The sequence below is a fragment of the Columba livia genome, chromosome Z (genome assembly GCF_036013475.1).
Source record: "Columba livia isolate bColLiv1 breed racing homer chromosome Z, bColLiv1.pat.W.v2, whole genome shotgun sequence".
NCBI classification, from domain to species: domain Eukaryota; kingdom Metazoa; phylum Chordata; class Aves; order Columbiformes; family Columbidae; genus Columba; species Columba livia.
In genome coordinates this window covers 48623543-48646548 of record NC_088642.1, presented here as the reverse complement: position 1 = coordinate 48646548, position 23006 = coordinate 48623543, and the positions used below count along the sequence as shown (strand labels likewise).

At 39.4% G+C, this 23006-nt stretch overlaps 1 protein-coding gene across 4 annotated transcripts in view; it reads right to left on the bottom strand.

Moving 5' to 3' along the window:
- AUH (AU RNA binding methylglutaconyl-CoA hydratase) overlaps window positions 1–20295 on the bottom strand; it is a 109614-nt gene extending 89319 nt beyond the window's left edge. For 2 of the 4 annotated variants that reach the window (XR_010468912.1, XM_065045742.1), the window contains exons 1-3: window positions 19416–20295; window positions 12465–12532; window positions 12281–12368 (exon numbers count right to left, since the gene is read on the bottom strand). Coding sequence is in view for 3 of the 4 variants with exons in the window: in XM_065045742.1 (XP_064901814.1) it covers window positions 12281–12368; window positions 12465–12532; window positions 19416–19629 (370 nt within the window). In the remaining variant the exon portion in view is untranslated. The remainder of the gene's footprint in view (window positions 1–12280; window positions 12369–12464; window positions 12533–19415) is intronic. The other 2 variants (XM_065045741.1, XM_065045740.1) reach the window with 2 other exon arrangements.
- Between the last annotated feature and the right edge of the window lie 2711 nt (window positions 20296–23006).

Below are 23006 nucleotides of genomic sequence, written 5' to 3'. Positions count from 1 at the left end.
ATGTCAAATAGTGACAGACAGGACATGGGTATTTCAAACTGAGGTGTCTACTTGACTGAATATTAATACTTAAGCAAGGTATCTAGAGCTTAGACATCATAGTGGAAAGTCAGATGTTCAGTTAAAAATAATTAAGTTCCTCACCTAGGCACAAACACATTTAACAGTGGTGTCCTGGGTAGCAGAGGCCAAGCCAAAGGTTACCCTTATCAACTTAGTACGAGTAGAAGTAATATATAATCTGTATCTTCCTGTTAAGTATTCTTCACCTGGTTTCAGACACTTTAAAGCCACACAGGTTTCAACCATTTTATATGGAGCATAGATGAGCGAGTGTAACTTCTCACAAAAAATGGATTCATGTGCATGCCCTGAAAAAGCAGCAAAAGAGCTAGCCAACAAGTGGAATTAATTTTGCAGCTTTTGAGAAGATGTAGGAGAGACTATGACAGACATGGAATTTACACGTAATAAAGATTTGATTGCTTTCTTGTAACCATGATTTGCAGACGATTAAAAGAGTGAGAATTACATGAACTAAAACAGCCACCCTCTATCATAATCACGTTAAAATGGGTCTGGTACCACGTCAGAGTCAACCAAATTGTTCAACACCCTTACTGACCTGTTATCATCAAGCTAAGAACAACTTGATACTACTAAAAGACTGACTTAAGTCTGTTAAAATCCTCCATGTTTTCTGTGCAATAAATAAAATTCCATTTCAAAATACGCAAAGCTGTCTTGGAAATCTAAAATACATTTACCACAGAGATGTACAAGCATCTTTGAGAAACAGATGAAGTTCCTGAATTCTCTTAATGCAGGTTAGGATACTAACCCAGCTTTCAAGAGAGCTGGAAAAAAAAAATTAAATGTTTTCACTCTTACATAGAGAACTTTTTGTCCATCCGAAGATGTGAAATTAAAAACTTAAAGCAAAAGCACATTACCGATACAAGTCTATGAAGACAGCCAAACAACATTCTGTAATTTAGAAATATATCTCAGACTACAATTCCATACTGCAGTAAAAACTGCAACTGTCCATAAGTAAAGCAGTGAGAATAACAATCCCCATAAGGCATTTCTCAAAGTCTGTGCAAACTGCCAACCAAGAAGAGCTATAAGTACAGAAAGAATCTTTTTTCCAAAACCTGGGTTTGTACCTCAATAGCACAGAAGATATTTTAGGATTAAAAATAGCTGAAGAGCACCTCCCTACATACTGAATTCTTGGTTAGAGTTCACCACTGCACTCTGAAAATAGAATGGGAAGAAAGAATAACCCTCCAGGGCTGAAACACCTGTTGGAACAGGATTAAAGTCACTTCAGGCATCCCACTAGCAAAGTTAAAAAGGAGTATGGTAACTTTATAGTAATGTAGGTATTCATTACCATACAGGACATTTTTGGAGCTACCCCAGATTTCATTGCTGTTGTCATGTTGTCATACAAGACTATAGTTTTGTACTGGGTTTGATTCTGGCTGGCAGCTAAGCCCCTACCCAGATGCTTGCTCACTCCCCACCAGCAGCTTGGAGAAGAGAGAAAGCGAGGGAGGAAAAAACACCTCATGGGTTGAGTGAGATAAATGCAGTTTAATAAGGGGAAGGCAGGGGGGGCAGCAGAAATAATGCAAAAGCAAACATCCACCAGCAGATCAATGCCTTGCCAGTCCCAAGCAAGGTCTGCTTTGGAAAAACAACTCTCTAGTTCTACTGCTGAGCACGATGTCATATGTTGTGGAATGTTCTCTTGCTCAATTCAAGTCAGCTGTTGCAGTTGCTGTCCCCTTCCAGCCTCTTGCCCACCCTCAGCTGACTCTCTGGCAGAGTGAGAAGCAGAGGGGGCCTTGATGCTGGGCAAGCACTGTTCAATGACAGCTAAAACACTGGTATCAACACTGTTTTGGTTACCAATCTAAAACACAGCACCATAATGGCTGCTATAAAGAAAACTGGCTGCATCCCAGCCATGCCCAGTACCAGCTTATCAAATAAGACCACTACTACTCTAAGCATTTGTTAGCACATAGGTCAGACACAGGTAAAACAATCAAAATACCAACAAAGAGAGACAGAAAGCTGATACATACAAGAATATCAGCGGATTCACAAGAACTGTCCTGTGAATTCAAAGAGCCTAAAGATACCAGCAAAGACTGCACATATATTCCTGTGGCTTTAGATATTAATTCAATAGTTATCTAACTCTCATACACCTGCAGGTATCTACCCAGCCTATAGCTAGCTTATAAAATGTCAAATTATGCCATATTAAGGATTTTCCTGAACAGGAGAATCTTGAGTATACCAAGACTTTGCTCACTTGCATGAAAACAAAGACTATTCAGACACAGCATCCCCTCCACTGGTCTACCCTAACAAATCAAAGATTTCAGCAGCACTGAATCTTGCAGTCCCCAGACTCTGACACACACCAGAACTGGTCTGGTGATGGCTACGCACGTTTCCAATCAAGTCCTTTTTACTACAGCCAAGTTCATCTGGGCATCTCATTTGCACACACAGGTCATTACAAAAAATTCTTACATGGTGTCATGTACACCAATAGTCATCTAATTATAAGCTTTGACAATACGGGATAAAAAAAAAGGCAAAAAAAGGTGCGATAAATTTAAGTTAGCAGCTGTACGCTAAGTTCAACACAGCTCCTAAGCAGTGCCACAAGGACTCCAAAAGTCAAATCCAACTGTAACAAGCATATGAAATGCCGGAAGTCCTCTGTACAAGCAACACAGAAAAAGTAGGTTTGTATAAACCTGGTAAAAATGCTAGAGAATACATTTTTAAAACCGGAATTCAGTGCATTGCAGTTGCAGTAGATACATAATGTAGTTTGCCTTTCCAACCTATACAAGCCCAAATAAGTCAGTTACACCACCAAAGTCATCTGTGGATTAAACCTTAGAGAAGTGTTATCTAAAAAAGATGACAAATGCAGAGCAAAACTATTTCTGATTACTCTCTAGATAGTGAAATACAAATGTGGATATATTTTATACCCAGAAAGCAGAGGTTCTTTATAAAAGAAACTGGGAAAAAAAACTGTCCAGCTACCTAAGGATACCCACTGCAGAGCACAGTTTTCCCAATATAAAATGCTCTGCATTCACCTGGTATTTTTTCCATTTTAATCTACTCTATTGTGGTAAAATCCACTCCAGAAAAGACTTCAATATTTGAAAATTCTTTACAGCACTTTAAGTAAGATCTGCATACATGTTTCACTACTCTAGGTGCTCAAGTGAGGTGCCTTTCACTGCTTTATAATCATCTTGACAAGATGTTGCTTTCACTTAAGTTCCAGGTCACACTTGAAGATGCTTCTCCACAGCTCCTGCTTATGTCACATTTGCACACCACGTCACCACAAAATTCTACTCAGGACACTTCTGTATCATTTCTGTAACCATCCAACAGGCCTTGAGTATTGTGTCAGTTTCAAACATCTCACAAAACTGCAGAAGTTCTCCAGCTGTTCAGGATCCTATTTAATTTGCTCGTTCGCAAGCCATAGGGCTATAATTATTCTCATTTATGAAATGACATTCAGTCATTTCATTATAAAATTCCTGGTTCTAAAGTTAGGCTCAAACCTTTTATTTTCAATTTAAAAAAAAGCAAGCAGCACTTCCAAAATTTTCACTCAACTTAGTACAAACTAGATGTAGGAAGGGAATTCAAAATGACCAAGTGTATCCTTCAGATATTTGTTTTATGGTTTTCTGTACAGCTACTCAGAAGCGAGGATATCCCAAAAATAACTCTGACAGAATACACTGAATCTCGTTTCACCAGTATATTTATGCTTTGTGAGTACTTCTCCAGAACACAGAAACAAATTATTTTGTACCTAATATTTCACTTTAATTATTTTAGGCATTCATTTTGATCAATATTTCCCATGCTTTTGCAATAATCTTTTTAAGAGTTTTGGGAAAGTCATTCCTGACTCCTGTCACCCCACTCTGGTTAAGCTGTAGCACTAAAAAAATTCCACTCTCTCAGAAATATATCTTTTACCTAGAATTTAATATTTTTAGGTTGTTTTCACAAAAAAAAAAAATCCAAAAAATATCAAGTTTGTTGTGTACATTCCTTCTAAAGGTTACAGGCCTAAGACAATTCATTGAACTACTTAAACACAATAATTTAATTTTTTTTTTTTTAATCAACGATCAAAACTTACCACAACCTCACTATGTTCTCCAATATCCAAAGATACACTTTAATTCCACCTTTATACTTTCCAGCACACATAAGCCAGCTGACTTACACCAAGTATAGTATAGTCCTCTGTTGCTCAAAATTAGTTCTAAATCCATGACATAAAATAACCCCATACTCCAAATAACTGAAGTAGGTGTTGGTTTGCAGTTCCATGTGATTGTATTACAGAGTCCAGCCTTAGTCTTACAATAGAAAGTACGAGCTTGATCATGCCTATTAAGTCACTGTCCACGAAAATATTGATTTTGCTTGGCATTATCACCACATAACTAGAGGGCAAATTAAGACAGATTTGGTTTTTGGGGTATATCTTAAGTAATAGCATGGATCTCAAGTCAAAGATGGTTTCAATTCTAGTAGGGAAGGAGAAAGAAGAATGCTTATATTATTGGGATAAATTTACTTTTTACATTTCCATTTTTGAATCAGATGTCACAAACCACACAAGAGGAGGAATGGTCAGATGTTCTGTTTCATGAGTTTCAAAAGGCAAATCTCAAAATTACATCAGAAAAATACTGCTAAAAAGATGGGTCTCTAGCCGGCTTTCATAGTTTATCTTTCACTAAGGGCCTGATCTTAAATTTGTTGTTCACCAGCTTTGTTCTCACAAATCACAGCAAGCTGTGGTCTACAGCTCATTCAAGACCAAAAAAGGAAGAAAAATGGCATGGCAATATCCACAGCTAGCATCCCGGCTGAATACAACCAATTACCAGAAACTTTTTTTTATTTTTAAGTTTTATGCTGTAGCAATATTAGCTATGAATAAAGTTGTCTCTTCTTCCACTAGAGCCTAAGATAAACTTTAATACAGAAGAAAAGTACACTGTGGTTGAAAGTACCTTCAATTCAAATAGCCTTCAATCAGAGTAAGACTATAGTTTCTTTTAGACACAAATATAATGGTTTTTATAAATCGCTGCTAGCACTCAAGGAGTAACCAAACTAAAGCCATAATTAGAGAACTTAAAACTAGAGAGAGACGCACAATATTTTATGGACAAGTGTTCAGAGCACACATTGTAGGAAGAGAGTGACATCTAAACAGATATCCTACACAAGCCTGATAAAAAGAATCTTGCATCTCAAGCACAGGATTGAAGAAATAACAAAGCAGCTACAGGTTTAGTCTCCTCTGTTGAGGTTAATCCAATTTAGCTTGGTAATGTATTCATTACACAGCACTGGTCACTACTCAGTCAACTGCAGAGACAGTTTCCTGACTACCTTTATTTAGCCCATTTTTCATACAAGTTCCTCTGAGGCTTTATATGACAAGTTCATCACCAGTTTCATAGGACCTCAAGAATACAGGTCTTACCTCAGTCTTTTTTTGGATAATCTAGATGTGGTGGGTTAACACTCTGGCTGGCTGCCCACCAAGCTGCTCTCTCACTTCTTCTCCTCAGTCAGATCGGGGAGAAAATACAATTAAAAGCGCTCAGATTGAGATAAGGGAAAGGAAATCACTCACTAGTTAACATCATGGGCAAAACCGATTCAACTTAGGAAAGATCAATTTCATTTATTGCCTATTAACCATAGGGTTAGATTGTGCAAAACAAAACTAAAACCATCTCCCCCCCACACTCTCCGTTCTTTACTGGCTCAGCTTCATTACTAACTTTTCTCTCTCCACTGCTTTGCAGCGCAGGGGGGATGGGGAACGGGGGTCGCAGTAAGACCACAGCACATCATCTCTGCCACTCCTTTTCCCCTGCTCCAGCATAAGGTCCCTCCCACAGCAGACAGTCCTTCAAGACGTTCTCGAACATCTTCCCCATGGGTAACAGTTCTTCAAGAACTGCTTCAGCATGGGTTCTTCCCATGGGGTTCAGTTGTTCAGAAAAAGACTGCTCCAGTGTGGGTCCTCCACAGGCCACATCGCCAGAAAACCTGCTCCTGCACAGGCTGTTCTCCAAAGGCTCTTGCCAGTAAGCTGCTCCTGAAAGGGCTCTTCATGGGCTGCATCTTCCTACAGGGCATGTCGACCTGCTCCAGCATGGGGTTCTCCTTGAGCTAAAGTGTGGATACCTGCTCCAGAGTGGTTCTCCATGGGCTGCAGGGGGTTAGCCTGCCTTGCCATGGTCTTCTTCAGAGGCTGCAAGGGAACTTCTGCTTTGGCACTTGGAGCACCACCTCCTCTTCCTTCTCACTGACCTCGATGTCTGCAGGGCTGTTTCGCTCACATTTTTTCATACTCCTCTCACAGCTGCTGCAGCTTTTTTTTACCATTTCTTAACTATATTATCCCAGAGGTGCCAGCAGCATCACTGATGTGTTCAGCTTCCGCGGGAAGCCACCCATGGGTACATTTTGGAGCTGGCTGAAGCTCAATGTGCCAAACACAGGAACAGCTCCTGGTCTCCTCTCGCAGAGGCTACCTCTCTGCTACCAAAACCTTGCCATGTAAACCCAATACACTGCTTTAAAAACTCTATTCCCAGTCACAGAATAACTTTAAAGGAAGGTGAATACACAGGGTGTTTCAAAAAGATGGACCCAGTATGTTAAAATTACACAAAAACTTACAAAAGGTTTAATGACTTACAAAGTTTTAGTAACTTCTTTATAAATGCTCTATGTTCCCTCCACCTGCTGTACAGACAACCCCAAGATGGTAACTGATAGTTTGTAGTTGCAGAGACATAGTCATTTCAAATTGGGTCCTTCATTTAGAAACACCCCATATATTTAAAAAAAAAAAAACAACTTTCCCATAATTTTCTGAACTGAGGCACTGTAATCACCAATGAGAAGGCAGACCAGTGATCTCAAAGTTTCATACCTGATTAAAGCTCATTTAAAGATTGCACTGCTGTAGACAGTCCCACCCAACTTCCTACCTCATTCTTTGTGCCTGCCTCCTCAGAAGAAATAGATCACTCTTTTGGAGATACAGAAAACAAACACGGTTCTATTCCCACATTCTTATTGAAAAACTCACCGGAAACCTCTCATTTGTACTTTTTCTGCAGCTAAAAGGTGTATGTATATTTATCTATTTTTGCAGCATAAACTAAGTGTGCCATTGTGTAGTGCATTAACTACAAGCAATTTATATTTGCCAATTTCCAAGTATTTTCTTCTACAATTGGTCAAAAGGTTAATGTAAACACGGGCAGAATAACATGCATCAAAGAACACTCTTAATTAATATGAACTACATTCCACACAGAATCATGTAAGTGATCAATCAGGAACTCAGCAGTTCTGCTGTACTTAAGGCTGAGAACAAACTTGTGTTTAGGATGAACTTTTCTAGCTCTCGAAAATCCAGTCATTCCAATTTCTTATGAAATTCAGTATGCCTCCTGAAGGCAGAAAGTAGAGGAGCATTTGGAGTTATTTGACTGAGGTACCTCCAAAAGAAAGACATTTAAACCAGTTTTTCTTATTGGGATATTTTTCTGTATAGACTAGGGGATCGAAACACAATCCTAACTGCACATTTTATTGGCTCAGTTTTTCAACACATGCTCTACAGAACCATAACAGCTTATTAGTTCTTTCAGAAAAACACCACCAGAAACAAAATTAATAAGTAAAATAACTGATGTCAGACAAATACAAGCTGCAGAGTTCAAGCTCAGCAGGTTACTATACACATACTCACTAGATACAGCCATCACATGGCTGACCAACCTGATGGATTTCACATAATTCATGTTGCTCTAGAGGAAATGCAGCTGTCATTGAGCCTAGTAGTCTACAAAAAGCTAGCATCAGTTTGAATCTGAAGCTTCCTGAAAGTCCAGAATTAAAAACACATAAAAGAACACAGCTACAGTCTACCTCTGAAGGTATTCATTTTGGCGAATGGAATGTGTGTACAGCAACAAAAACATTCAGAAGACAATAAAATATTGTCACGTGTGATCTGAATCCTCAGAAGGGAACAGTGTAGTAATACATGAATTCTCTTCTCTGTTCCTGTGCAGGAGCTGAAATCTAGAAGATCAAAATATGCCCTGAGAAAATACACCCTCTCTCCTTGCTTGCTTAACAGCAACTGGAGAGAAAAAAGAGACTACACCCACAGTAATACTTCCCTACCACTCTTGCTAGTTCTACAAAAATAGGAGTAGGTCAAGTATTTGAGAGCTATTACGGGACCCCTCTCCTCCTCCACATCAAAACCTCCTAAACAAAGAAGTCTTCAAGTATCTGCTCCAGCAGGCTTGTCTACTTCGTTAAATTCTGACAGAAAAACTACACCAGCTGGAAATGGCAGCTGGGAACCACACACCATACAACCAGTTCAGCTGTGTTGGAAACAAAATTCTGATGTAGACAAGTTATGCCAACAGGAAAAGCATTTGTGTTGGCTTTACTTGCACCACAGATCCAGACGATGCATTTTTGCTGTCAGAAAGATTACTTCTGCTTTTCCAAGTGGGGGCTTTATTGGCCAAGCTGCAGTGACTTTTAGTTGAGAAGCATCAATACCCACATTTTTCAAATTGTCTTGAAAGTTAGTTACAACAAAAAATAAATTAACTCTCCATATTCTGATATGACAGAGATTTCCAAATTAAGGTCTCCAAAGAACATTTTTTCAAATCTGTCAACTAAAAATAGCCACAAAGCTCTCTTTCTTTTCTTCGTGTGCACGCATATACAAAGCAAGGAACTCCACAATCTCAAAACCTCTATTTCAACTAGTGTAGTTCACTTTGGAGAAGCAATACTGAAAACCCTGCTCTTAACGATCATACTCTAAACATATTCACCAAAAAACTCTTGAGAAGTTACAGGTTCTTGCCCCTGAAACATTTCCTTCTAACTCTCCCATGCAAAAAGAAATCCAAAAGTGGTCTGTTCCTCTAGGGAATCACAGCATTACATTCTCCTCCCATATGAAATGGCAGAATTTTTCTGCATATCAACAGAGGGTGGATGGATTCAGGGAAACAAGTCATGTGGACTTTCAGGAAAGAAACAATCTCTGATTGGATTGGGACAGTCAGGGCTAAGCAACTGTTCTGGTTGGCTAGGCACCAGAGGAAGGAAAATAAAACTGTAATTACTTTGAACTGTAAAACAGTAGCATGGGGGTTTATTAGTAGTATAAGCTGTAAACTGAATCAATGGATTATGGGGCCAGGACAGCATAGGCTTACATGTGACAGGACTGGCCATACACGTTCACTCCAGAAAGGCCATGTTTTAGACAGAGAAACAAAGGGGTCAAGAAGTGACTCAGAGACAGAGCACTTTTGATGGAAGCACAAGAAGGCCTCAAAGACATAATGCATCCTTAACACCAGCCAGGCTCTTCTCTAATTTCTAGGTGTGCCTTTTGATCAGCACTAGAACATCAATGAGGAACACCTTGCACCCAGGCACGTAGCGAGGATAAGAAAGAAGATAGAAAGAAAACCATAGTAAAAGATTCAAAGCAAATCTTCATGGAGAAATGAAAGGATACAATTGCTGGCACATCTCTGTATTATTTTATACAATTCCTTTTTTTTCCTTCTCTCATTTCACCATGTAAAAATTCCATAATTTGGAATCATACTCAAATCTACATCAGCCATCAACAGAGCTTAAATCTTTTAATCACTCACGCTGTCATTTTATGAAAAACAGTTGGATGTCATGTTTTGTGGACTAGCCCTTAGAAGGAAACAAGACACTTGGCTTGTGGCTTTCACAGATTTTTGTTGATAGCTGAGGAATTGCAAGATTTAAGGATCTTGGATTTCATTCCACACATAAAATGGAATTACATTCTAGGACAAAGTTTCTCAATCTGTGGTCTGTAAAATGTCAGATGGTGGTCCAAAAATCATCACAAAAAATGTACTTTTAAAAACATACATTCCCACACATGCAAGCAAGAAGGCCTAATTGAGGAAATACAAAAAAATACAACAAACATTCAAAGCTTAGCCTAATTGAATTGCACTATAATGCACAAGAAAATGTGACAATATTTCACAAGATTATTTTTTGACAAAGTGTTCTTGAAACAACACGTTGTCCTTTGAGTTTGAAAACACGTTTCTTCTGTTCTTCTGAATTTTCTAAGTCCCCTATAGAAAATGCCTTCTTACATCCAATACGTCCCCCCCTTCATCCTATTTCCCTAAGCCATTACCTGTTTTGTCCCTGCCCCACTATGCTGCTTCTAGTTTCATTCTCCTTACAGATACCCGTTAAAATCACGTAGAGAAGCAACCCATCCAGCCACTGAGTTCTTTCTGCCTATTTGCATTGACAAACTCTGCCTCAAATCTTCTGCCTCACCCTGAATTTCAGTTAACACTGCTGGAACATCCTTTATTTCACGGGTTCAGCTACAAGAGCATCCTTTCTTAGGACCCTCCTTTCACCTGTCATTTTCTTTTTTTAATTACAGACACTTGGTCCACACCCTATCTCTACCCCCTGGTTTAAGATCTGGATACAGCTATCCAACCCTAGTCTTTCACACTCCTCTTTTCAGGTATAATCTCCCTCTGTAATCTCCACACATAAACACTCTTGCATGTTGTCTACAGCCAGCCATGCATATATACTCAAAGGTGCCTTTTTTTAAGCCAGACAAACAGGCAACAATGCCCACACTAAATCTTAATACCAAAACAGCTCTGCAAAGTCCACCAACAGAGAATACTGGTGAAGTACTCAGAGCACATAAATACAATATCAACAGCACACCTGAAATCCTCTGCCTCAAAAACAGTACTTCTGCTCTCACATTTCCTATATAGCACTACTGTAAAATAAATCAATGTTAAACAAAAAAAGATAAAGAAAAAAGAAAGAAAAAAGTAAAAGAAAAAACCCACAGTTGATAACAAATCTCATCTAAGGGCCATCTTTTCATCAGAAGTACATAACACCTAACTGGACATCCCATTTTCATGTGTTGCTCTTATGTTGCATTGTCCATCAGTTCAAAAAACACAGCTTTTAAACTTTTCCTGAATATTATATTAGTAATTGATCTTTAAAAATTGTTTTAAAACAAGATACAACCTTTAAAATAAATATGGTGATTTAACTGATTTAACTTATTTATATGTATTACTAAATACTGAATTGAGTACTCCCTTTTTTCAAGACAATTCTTTTCACAAGTCTTATAAGTGACAAACTGTATCTGGATGAAAAAAATAATTCCAAACTTAACTAAAAGTACTTATGTATGCTACATATGAAACTGGAAAAAAAGTTTTGCATTTAAAACTGAATGAATTATGCTATGTGTGGCTAGTAAGCTTAATGACTGCACAAATGATCAGAAAAGAGAAATTTTAGAACTGATCTCCTACTCTTTCCTAACAGTTCTATTTGTATATCAGAAAAAAAGAAACTGACTGACGTCTGTTTTCAGTTTCAGATGGATTTAAATTAAAGTTTAACAAGTAAAAACTGGATGGGACATCTGAAAATAAGGAGATTATTCAACTGATACCCACAAAAGACACGGTTCCTTTACCTGACTTTGACATGTTTACCAATTCTGTTTCCCAGTGTTTGGTAGTTGAGAGCTTTTGTTTTCCCAAGCACTTGGTAGGACACATGTATGGCTTGATTTGTGGGTTGAACTGCATGACTTTTGTTTCTTTTTAATTTGAGGATACATTCAGTCTGAAGTAACAGTCATGTTCATAATGCATTTTAAGTATGCTTCTTTAATTAAAAGTTAATTTTGACAATTTTAAAGTATGGTTTTCATACATCCTTTTACACAGCTTCTTTGTACGGCCTACGGCATTATTGGTCCTCATTCTGAAGTACATGCACGACTTTCTAGAATCTCAATTAAATTCTTTTCCATTACCATGAATAATCTATTAGATTTTTTAAAATACTTTATGACACAGAAAGAATATAACCAATATTCAGTTCTTGTTAGCAACTGAGGAAAATCATAAAAAAATGTTTTGTTTGCTACTGAGATGAATATATACAAAAGACATGTTTCCTTGGAATCTGGGTGCTTTTTTTTGTGCAATATGAGATAACAGATTTCCAGTTTCTCAGGAAAATTAAGTTTGCATACCAGCACAGAATATCCCTGGGACTTCACTCCGGAATATAACAGTTCGTACTTTCTTATCAGATTTCAAAGCATCCACAGCTTTTGACATCTACAGAGAAAAGGAGGAAGGGGAATAACGAAACACTTTTTAAAGTGCTTAATTCTAATATTTCACCTTATACTAAAAACAAGTCTTTTCACTTACCATTTTTAAAAGATTTTTGTTAAGTGCATTCTTGGCATGAGATCTGTTTAATCCAAGCACCACAATTCCTAGAGGGGAAGAAAAATGGTATCGTTGTTACAATGTAGTAAAATACATATTATCTGTGTAAATTATTATTATTTTGAAATTATAGAAAAGCATCATGGAGGTCTGCAAAAATGCTAGTGTAATTACTTAAGTTCTTCAAAAAAAGTAAATTTACTTACATTTTACAATATTAAACATTTCCACGTGAAATAGAAATGACATTTATCTTAAGAATGAAAACATGGCCCAAACACCTTCACACAGAAATATTGCTTACAAAGGCTGAATATATAATTACACAACTGTATGCACAAATTTCATGTTTGTGTTGAAGTGCTGACATTCAATTAGGAAACATATTTAATTGTAAAGCATATGTTTTCATATTTAGACAGCTTGCCTTCAGAGACTTCTTAAAGCAAGAAGTGCTCCCACAGCTAAGACTAGCAATTTTTATACAGGTAAAAGGAAGTCACAAACATGGAAAGAATGCTACCAAGGGGAAACAAGGACTTCTGTTTAAAAAGAAAAAAATCATAAATTATTTCTCCCACAATACACAAAAACTGTGCCAAATTCTTGGTGCACAGCTCCAATCACACATTGACAGCTCCCTTAGTCCATTTAGAGATCAGTTGTCTCACTGACTGACTACATGCACACTGGTTTGAATGTTGCAGCAGAAACACTATTTGTTTGTCCTTACTTCACACCCCATCAGCTTAACAGTCATAACTATCAAAGGGGAAAATTCTGAAAAGTTTATCTTGGTAATGTCTAAGTCTACCAAACTTACAGCAATCTGTTAGACAATTACTTCCTGAACACACTATAATCCCTGAGTTCTAAACACCAGCACACAGCACTGTAAAACTGTTTCAGCCCTGGTAAGGTCTTACCAATCAAGATTATCATGACTTGGAGAATGCAGTGGTAAGGGGAGAAAGACAAAGGATTAAGACAGGGACCAAGAATGAAGGACAAAAAGGAAGATCTCTATCTCAAACAAAAATGCCCACAGTATTGCCATCAATCTACCAGATGAAAAAAGAAACTCCAGACACGCAGTATTTGCCTGGGTATTTACTACTTCACCACTCACCTATATGCAATCTGGTTCTCATAGCCTGCACAGGGTGACTGTCTCGTCATCTCAGCACACACTATTTCTTTCATTTCAGGGAAACCTGTCCTCTCAAATGACTGACCTATCAGTGCCTGAGCCCACTCCCCTTCCTCTTATTCCTCCTGCATGTATGTGCACATGCACACACACAAGACTAAAAAGAGCTCATGCTCCTTCCGCAGCTACCAATTTGAAACCAAAGTCCTCCATTCACCAGCTACCACTCTCAAGACAAAAGTAAAAATGGTTAAGTCCAAGTGACAGAGCATACAAGCCTCTTGCTTGCCCCCAGGGTACAATCAATTGCTATGTAAAGATACTTTCTAAAAGGGGAGAAGAGCTGGGTTAGTCCAAATAACCTTCACTCCTTTGTTCTGTAAGCCTAAATTTCCATCTGTTCACCCCCATGGTTGGAGGTACTTATCTAGGACCTCCTGCAAGAGTACTAATTCAGCACTTGCAAAGGATCCTGGTTAGGTTTCTTTTAAGCAAATGAGACAACATTCAAGTAGTGCTTCTGACTGTAGCACTTTTCTTCTATGGTCACAACTTATTCTTCAATAAAGTTACACTAAATTCAAATACTCCACATGTTCAATGCAAGTAAATTAGGCAAGAGCAAAGCAACAAAACGACCCTTGAGCTGGCTTTCATTTTAAACTCTAAGACACACAGTAAATCTGATGTTCGAATAAATCAAAGATGTAGTTATCCCACACTGTTCTTCAGTTAGGAAACAACGTTCTTTTCAGAAGCCTGTTCTTGTCAACACCAATGACACTTTTTGATTACACTCGTATTCTTCTCCCCATCAGAGCCCAAAGACTGCTGCTCCACCACCAATGTTAGTGTATTCAGAAGGAAGTGCCAAGTAACATTAGAGCGCTTTTAATATTTTTTTCCTGAGAAGGGGTGATTCTCGAAGACAACTCATACAAGTTGATTCTTCTTAGCAGTGTCATATCAAATCATAAAGCTACCACTTCTGTCTCTCCAGAAAAGAAAAAAAAAAAAGAAAAAGAAAGAGGTAAATAGCAATGACACCCACACAGCTGTTCTATTTCTTAAATAGGAGAAAAAGAAAAAAAAAAAAAGATGAAGCAAGAACTGCAACAGGAGCAGCATAAAAGGCTTACAGAAAAAAAACTACATATTGCAGTGATGCATCAAAAAGACATTCCTTGAATTCCCATTTGAGTCAGTTTTGTTCTAACACGCCATTACTATCGTATTATTAATACCTGAGCACCCTCAAAACAAATTCTTAAGTTTTTTTAATACTGCAGTAAGATTTGGAAGCTTTCCCTAAATTTTTTACCAAACTACAGATAAAGTACCTGCCCAAAGTCACAAAACAGAAGTTGAAAAACAGACTTCTCCAGCCCAGCCCAAGAATCTCCTAGCAAAAACTGTTTAAGGCAGATCTTTCCTATTGTGTGCATTCAACAAGATTTAAACCCCTGGAAGATGCCTGTAACATAATTCTTAATGCATAAGAGAAAACTATGTGAAAGTCATATGTAATAAAAGCAAAAAAAAAAAAGTCTTCTAGTGAGATAAAGATACATACATATATAAAAGATAGCTTCAAAATACCTGTACATTCCCAGAAACATCCTAATCTCATAGTGTACACTAAAGTGGAGATTTGCATGTAAGTAGCGCATATTGAAAGGTTCTTGTATTTTAAAAGTGATGGCAAAAATATATGATGCCATCATTATTTAAAACTGCTGAGAGATAACATCGTATTTCTTTCTAAACAATACAAAACAGGGTGGACCAACTTAAACGAAGTGATGAGGACCTGGTCTAACTACAGTTTATGTCAGTATACAGGAAATCTTACCTTAAAAACTTATTTTATCTTCTATTTTTTAGTTTTTTAAAAATATTAATCCTCTATGTTTGGTAGAAACACATTTAAGTGATTACTTACAAATAAATTTTGTCTTTACACTCATAGTAGTAATTTTGTCTGAGTTAGAAAGATTCACTATATCTGTGTAAAAAGTACTTCTGGTAATACATTCGTTTCTGTAAGTATCCACACTTACACAAACGATTTACCCAAATGTACTTTTTCACAACCATCAAAAAAAAAAAAAAAAAAATCTGAAGTATGCACTGAAATGAGCAATGATCAAAGAGGGCTCAGTTTTTAAGCTTGTCTCACCTAACTACTCAGATAAACCAAGGTAGACAATTTGACTTAGATGTTTTTTACTCTAGAATAGTTTCTTATGCAAAACAAGAATCCACAGTGAGCATACCATGCACAATTCTGGTGGTTTCCATTGATCAAGAAGTATTTAAGTGTAAAATCATATAGAAGTGTACTAGGCAGTATTTTTAAAAAGCACCCAAACGCTTTTCAAAATCCCATATCTGCACCTTTTTTGTCTCTAAGCACCACTTAAAAATCTTGCCTGCACTTCTTCAATTAGTAGATCTCATCTGCTCAGCCCTGCTTTATTTAAAAAGAGCGCAAAAGAAGGCAAAGCTTTTCTGATTTATCAACTAGCTACCAGTTTCCAACCTCTGAATAAAGAACTTCAACTGAGACCATATTTGTTCTCCCCATTCTATGTATGTTAAAATTCAAACTGATGAAGACAAAAACCTATCTTACATACTCTAACTGAACTAAAACCAACCAGAAAATATAAGCAGAGGGAGTCATTCTAGTGTAAAATCTAAATTTCACAAGTATTTATGTCACATTCCAGCAAGCGACACTGCAACACTTGAGTCAAGACTTCAGAGATATTTGTCCTAATTCCATTTATAAATTAAAGAGCAAAGCCCTAAACTCATTAACATTTGTAATGAGATCACTAATGCAATTTGGCTAAAAATTCTGAAATGTCAAATGTTGTAACATAATTCAGCCCTAGTGATAATCAAACAGAATCTCAGATAAGGCAAACAATACGTCTTTAATTAAAAAATACTAGCACACTGACATTCAGCAATAGTCATAGAAAACTGATACTAAAAGTTTCACAAGTTGCAACATGTTGTTCAGGTATTTTACAACCACATTCTTCAAAAACCTCACATCCTCTGTATTCTAGTTCGGTTCAAGTTTAGAAGCTGGAAAGTCTTGAATTAAAATTTCAATAACTAGCCCTTTCAAATATAATCTCATTTCAGTCTACTTTTAACAACTTCCCCAAAACTGTGGTGTACAAGTCACGGGAAAGTGTTGTGAAGCAGGACAGTTTGCTGTAATACTTTGCCTGCGGGGCAAGATTTGTCTAGGGCTACAAGACACATGCCTCTACGTGAGGCAGTGACTGGCAGCTTTCTTGCCTCTCCAGCACCCTCAGCTGTAAAAGCTCCGGGACAAATACATCCTTCTCCAAATAGCATGGAAAGCCTAGGTGTGGACAAAAGCGTAACCACAGCATACACCGGCATGTGTGTGCCATAGAAGGCAGCCAGAGGTACAAGCTCTGTCCCTGAGTGTAGCTCAAGTATGTAATTGAAGAAGAATATGATGAGGCAATGGCAGTGGGGGTACCACTTGGCAAGGTCTAAAGATGAGCTGGTGGAAACAGGAATGGTAGGTCAGAGAACAGCAAGAAAGGACACAGGGAGTTGGCGTCCTAATGCAGCAGGGGTGTTACATGCTCTAGGCAGACAGGTGAACTTGACACACAAGGTGAGCAGCAGGTGTGCAGTAGCAGGATGACAGGAAGCAGACATAAAAGCTGTATGTCCTTTGCAGAAACATGATCTGCTCTTCGTGCTACTGAGGGAGGCATATGAAGCTTATGTCTCCTGGTTTACTTCTAGACCCTTCTTCTTATCCTTCACTAGCAAACAGTATTTGTTTCTATCTCCTTCTAAAAGGCAAAGGCAAAGAAAATCCCTTCTCCTGAAAAGAATTAATAAATTAAAAACACATTGATTGAATCCTTCCTTACGACTGATAGCCATAGTTGATTTAACACCCCAAATATCATCACCATCTTTTGGGATATTTTTAATGCCACATTTAACAAAAATGTACATTTTGAGGAGGAAAGAAAAAAACTTCAAAAGTATTTTTTCAACAGAAAAAATGAAAACAGGTGGCCTAGTGACATGCAAAACTTTAGCCATCTCTGCACCTTTTTGTCAAAAAACTCCTCCAATTCTCTGCACAAACCAACACACAGTATCTGCATCAAAAACACTCAGCAATGAACTTAGGATAGATACACAGAACAAAACACCTTTGTATAATTACAAAAGTGTTAATTCCTAGCTGATACAACAGCTGGAACACAGTACCTAATTCCACTGCTTGTTCTGCAACAGCAGAAATAAAAATCATGATCTTAAGCAGTCTTAAGCAGTACTCGGGTATTTTCTACCACTTGTTGGAAAACCACAAAAAAAGCAAAAACACTTCTTCAGCATTTTACGAACTCTACTTTGCTTCGGCCTTGCCTCTTCCTCAGTTTAAAATAACCTTAAAAAATTAAAATAGATTATTAATTCCAAGTTCCACAGCTGGTTGAGTACTAAAGAATTATGTGTTAAAGGAAATGGAAAGAGTTTGGAACAGAACAATCATCAAGACAGAAGCAGATTTCAGGATCAGATTACACCATCAACTCTAGTGACACTAAACAGTGACAGAAAAACCTGACCTTTGCTGGAAGAACCCATTCTCCTCTGCAAAAGAATCACCTTCTAAATCTCATGCTAAGATTCGAAGTTTTAAAGTTACCTCTCTGTATATGTATTCAAAACTATATATAAGCATACTCAACTGAGAGGCATTTGCCTGAAGTAGCAGCAAGTATGAAATAACTGAGCTAATGTGCTGAAAGATGTAAACTGAATTGGGCATCTCAACATACAGTTATCCCAAGACATACTATCCACGTAAAGATTCATACGCTGCAGAAGAACAGAGCTCCACAACATGGCCCTCTCCATAAAATCAGGTTATAACATCAGGGTCTAAAAATAAATCCTCAGGAACAGAGCTTGCATCTACTGTTTCTCCACTATTCCTAGCCAGCCCCACTGGGAAGAAGGTGACAAACACCAAAGAGGTGAAACACTTCCAAAGGAAGAACATCTCCAAAATCTGGTGAGCACCAAACCAGAAGGGGAAGTACAAAGCACCCACGTTGTGATGCATTAGCTCCAGATCACTATGGATCATGGATTTTATATTTTTGATTAACCAGGTGGGTTGAAACAAGACTCTTGGTATAGTTGAGTAGAGCAAAGTCAGTAGCAGTTGACAGCACTGAAAGCAAGGGGAAGAGAGAGATGGTTAGCAAGAAAGCAGCATGAGACAAGCAAGAGTACTGAAGCCACACTTTCCAGAAGAGAAAAAATCGATACAACTTCTGTGTCCTTGTCTGCCCCTGCACACAAGATGCGTGGGAAGCAGCATAATTGTGTAAGTTTGCTGCCGAATTTCATTTTCTCCCCTTAGAGCGGCCGACAGGTGCCAACTCAAAAGGGTGAACCTCGTACATTCAGCGCGATGCTCTGAAAAAGAAAAGCCAAGAGAGCTGACCCGGTGCCGCAGCTGCCATGCCGGCAGCGCCCAGCACCCTGCGGCGAGGCCACGGGCCGAGGTGCCGAGCAGGAGGAGGAGCCGCGGCCTCTGCCCGCCCCTCGCCGCCGGGGGCTCCCCCGGGACCTCCCCTCCCTGCCCCGCCGCGGCGGCCGCCCCACAGCGACGCGCAGGGCTGAGCCAGCCCGCTCCGGGCGCTGCCCGAGCCGCGGGGGAGGGCCGCCCTGCCACCGCCTTCCCTCGGTACCTTTGTGCTCGTCATCCAGGTACCGGACCCGCAGCTCCTCCTCTTCCTTCGCCTCGGAACCGTAGCTCCTCCCGGCCGAGGGGAGAGCGACGGCGGCGCCTCCTCGCACGGGCGCCCGGCGGCCGGGCCGGCCAAGGGAGGAGGTCGCGGCGGCCGCGGCTGCCAGCCTGACTCGGCCGTGCAGGAGGCCCAGGCCGCCCAGCGCCGCCGCCATGCTGCCGCTGCGCCGCCCCGCCGCTCGCCGCCCCGCTACCGCCGCCCACGTGACCGGCTGCGGCACGCACGGGGCGCGCCGGCCCCCTCCCCCTCCCGCCGCCGCCGCCGCCGCCGGGGCGCGAGGACCCCGAGGGGACGAGCCCGGCGAGGCAGGGCCGCCCCGGGACGTGCGGGGCCGCGCCGCGGGGCTGCCGGTGCTGCCGGTCCGCGGGTCCTGGACCCGCCCTGCCGGCACGGACGTGCACGGCCTCTGCCGCTCCGGCCTCTTGGGACCGGCGGCAGCAGCGCCGGCCCCAGCGGGCAGCGTCAGCGCCGGGAGCCGGGCAGCGCCGCGGGGAAAGGCCAAGCGACACCCAGCCCGCTCCTCTGGGGCTCCGGGAGCACCGCTGCTCCACGACAGCGAAGATCAAGTTATGATACTGAGAGCTGGCTTGTGCGTTGGGCCAGAGTGTGTGTTTATATTAGATACAAACCAAGACGACAACTTGAGTCGTCCCATAGGACTTGAGAAACGTTGCTATACCTGCGGTTAATCCCAGACGCTTAAATGGGCTCCTAAAGCTGTGAAGTTTGTCTTCTTCGAGTTTATTTATTTTGAAGAATTAGGCCGTGAGAATTGAAAACGTACCTTTGAGCCACCCTCTAACATTCTCAAAACTCTGTGTTGAGTTAATGAGAGGGGTGGAGCTGTACCCCTTCTGCACAGAGGCTCAGGTGGGGCTGGTTTGGTTGTCATTTAGGAAGACCAGCCGCTGCATTCGTCTCCTTCGCGCAGTTGCTCAGGAGCTCCTCCACTGCCTCCCTTCTGGAGAAGTAAAAGTCTAAAAATAACACCTTATTTGTTCTTGTAGAGCACCATGAAGGGCAAATGTTGGGGGGAGGAACTGGCAGACTATCGCCTTGCATTTGTTATGTTTTACTATTTAAACAGGACTATAGCTTCTGATTAACAGCCTGTTCCAGCAGTGCCCACAGTACACTAAATACTTTTCCAGCAGAAAGGAATAAATAATGTGTGTTCCAGATACTTTGTTCCTAGCCAAAGAACATTTTATTTTATGAGAACGGATTTTGAAAGCTCATACCCAATTATGTCTATAGAAACAGGGAGACAGCACTATCCTAAAAGACACGGGTTAAGATAAAAAAAAATACATTAAAAGCAAAACTAAATTCAATGAAGTACCACTGATGTCGCCTTGAAGCTGAGGGCGGCCGTGTCGCCCCTGTGCAGCTGTCATTTGCAGTGTTTCCCACACTTAAGGACTAGCGAACTCTTCCTGAGCAGGGTCAGTGTATGGAATCAAGGCTAATTTCATACCTGTTGTACAAACACCCACAAACATGATTAAAGCCGGAAGAATTCTAGAAGTACAATTTTCTTTTACACCGTGACTGCTTGATTTTACTTTCTCAGTGTAAGATGTGAAAACAAGATTTAATTTCAATGCAATTTACTCTGCAGTTTCCCACATCTACATTGCTAACACATGTTTACGTCCAGATAAAAAGTTTAACTTCAAATGACCTCCTTAGTGTTTTTTGAAAACAGAGTGGTTGTGAAGAGCTGTAATATAACTATCATTGTAACATAACAAAGTTAAAGTTCTTGAAGATTTTTTTGCAGTCTACAAAATAAATGGTTTTTAAATAAATGTGGGGTTTTTTTGCAATAAATATGCCTACTATATTAGGTCATTCTGTTCTTCGGACTGTGTCTCTCTGTATTAATCCTTAAAACTGCATGATTGTCATACAAGTGTGGTTAATTTGGGTAATTTAATACTACAGTGCATTATGTAATACTGTATATTCGGTTCCTCCCATTGCACTGGTATTCAAACACGAATCAGATCTCTTCGATGAAAGCAAAGTTTTCCACATTCTCTTGTTCCCTTTTTTTTTTTCACTGTGGTTTAGTTCTAACAACACAGCTTTTAAGTCAACATATTTAGTTACAGAGAGAAGGTATATTGACATGCAGATTGTTATTTAAACATATATCCTAACAACAAAAAAATTGCAGCAACTGGAACAAAACTGTTAAGTAACTACCTAAATAACATATGACATTGCTTGGTAACCTGATTACTCCTGCACACAGAAATCCAAATATTGATATTTGGTGATGGGTAAAATAAATTGATTTAGCACAACTGTATAAATCTTGACTCAGCCTCCATTATGCCCCGAGAAGCACCATTAGTGTGAATGAAAATAGAATCAGTGTAGACAGAGAATAGCTCAGCAATTCTCTGCACTCAGCTGTTACTTTTAATATGGTCACTCAATCATAATCTAATCCAAGTGAAAAAACTTGAAGGTCCTTCACCCTAATTAATTTTACATTTGGGATCACTCTGAAAAGACCATTCACATCAGGCTGCAGGTTCTCACAGTGTACAGGACTGAGACTGAGAAGGGAAATGTGCAGCCCCTATTTTAGCTTTGCTCACAGATTTTGGTTTTTTTGTTTTTACATGGTTAGTGAAGAGAGGTTTCTTCAGAACAATATTCAACATGCTTCAGTGCAGTGCACCTGCCATGGTTTGTTCTGTAGAGGAACAGTCTCTTCATTGAATATAATGGAGGAACGTGGCCTCTCAACTTAAGATCTGAATTGTATGCCTAAAACCAGGGAGTGTGAAAGTACGTGTGGATGTTCTGTTAGGTATCTAGTATTATTTAAAAATACTAATAGAACATTTTAAGTGAGACAGAAAAATAATTCCATGTGTATATACACCAATGTGCAATTTTACAGGTAACAATGAAAAGGTGCAGGCAGTATATATGATGAAGTGGGAATAAGGACAAGAAGGAATCTCACCTAGTTCTGAGTTGCTTTGATTTTCTTACATTGTGCATGAAGATGAGGTGTAATAGTTTCTTTTTCCCTGGACAGGCAAGTCAGTGGCAGTGCCAAACTAAAGTGAAAAGGGAACATGTTTTACGGGAAAAATAGAGCACTCAATTTTGGCTTCTTGACTTAAATCACTTGCCTTTCTTGCAAGTTGGAAATTAACTTAAAGTGAATGTTGATATTTGAGAGTGAGGTCCATTAGTTATCTGTTTTCTAAGTTGATTTATAAATGTTGTTTCAATTACACACCACCCACCAAGAGCTTTTGTCTCTTCTAATTTTCACATATTTCTTTTTTATTAGGGGCAGAATTTTACTGATTGTTATGTTATCCAGTTAGCACACTTCCATTTCCAATCTTGATTTTTAACATTTTTAAAGCCTTTTTGATCTTCTTTCAACACTGATACTGCTTAAGAAAAGTCCCTCATTGTTATGTATTATTAATAAGCATGTAACACACACAGCATGTTCCCTTTCTGGCACCATGCCTATTCAATATGTTTTGCAGG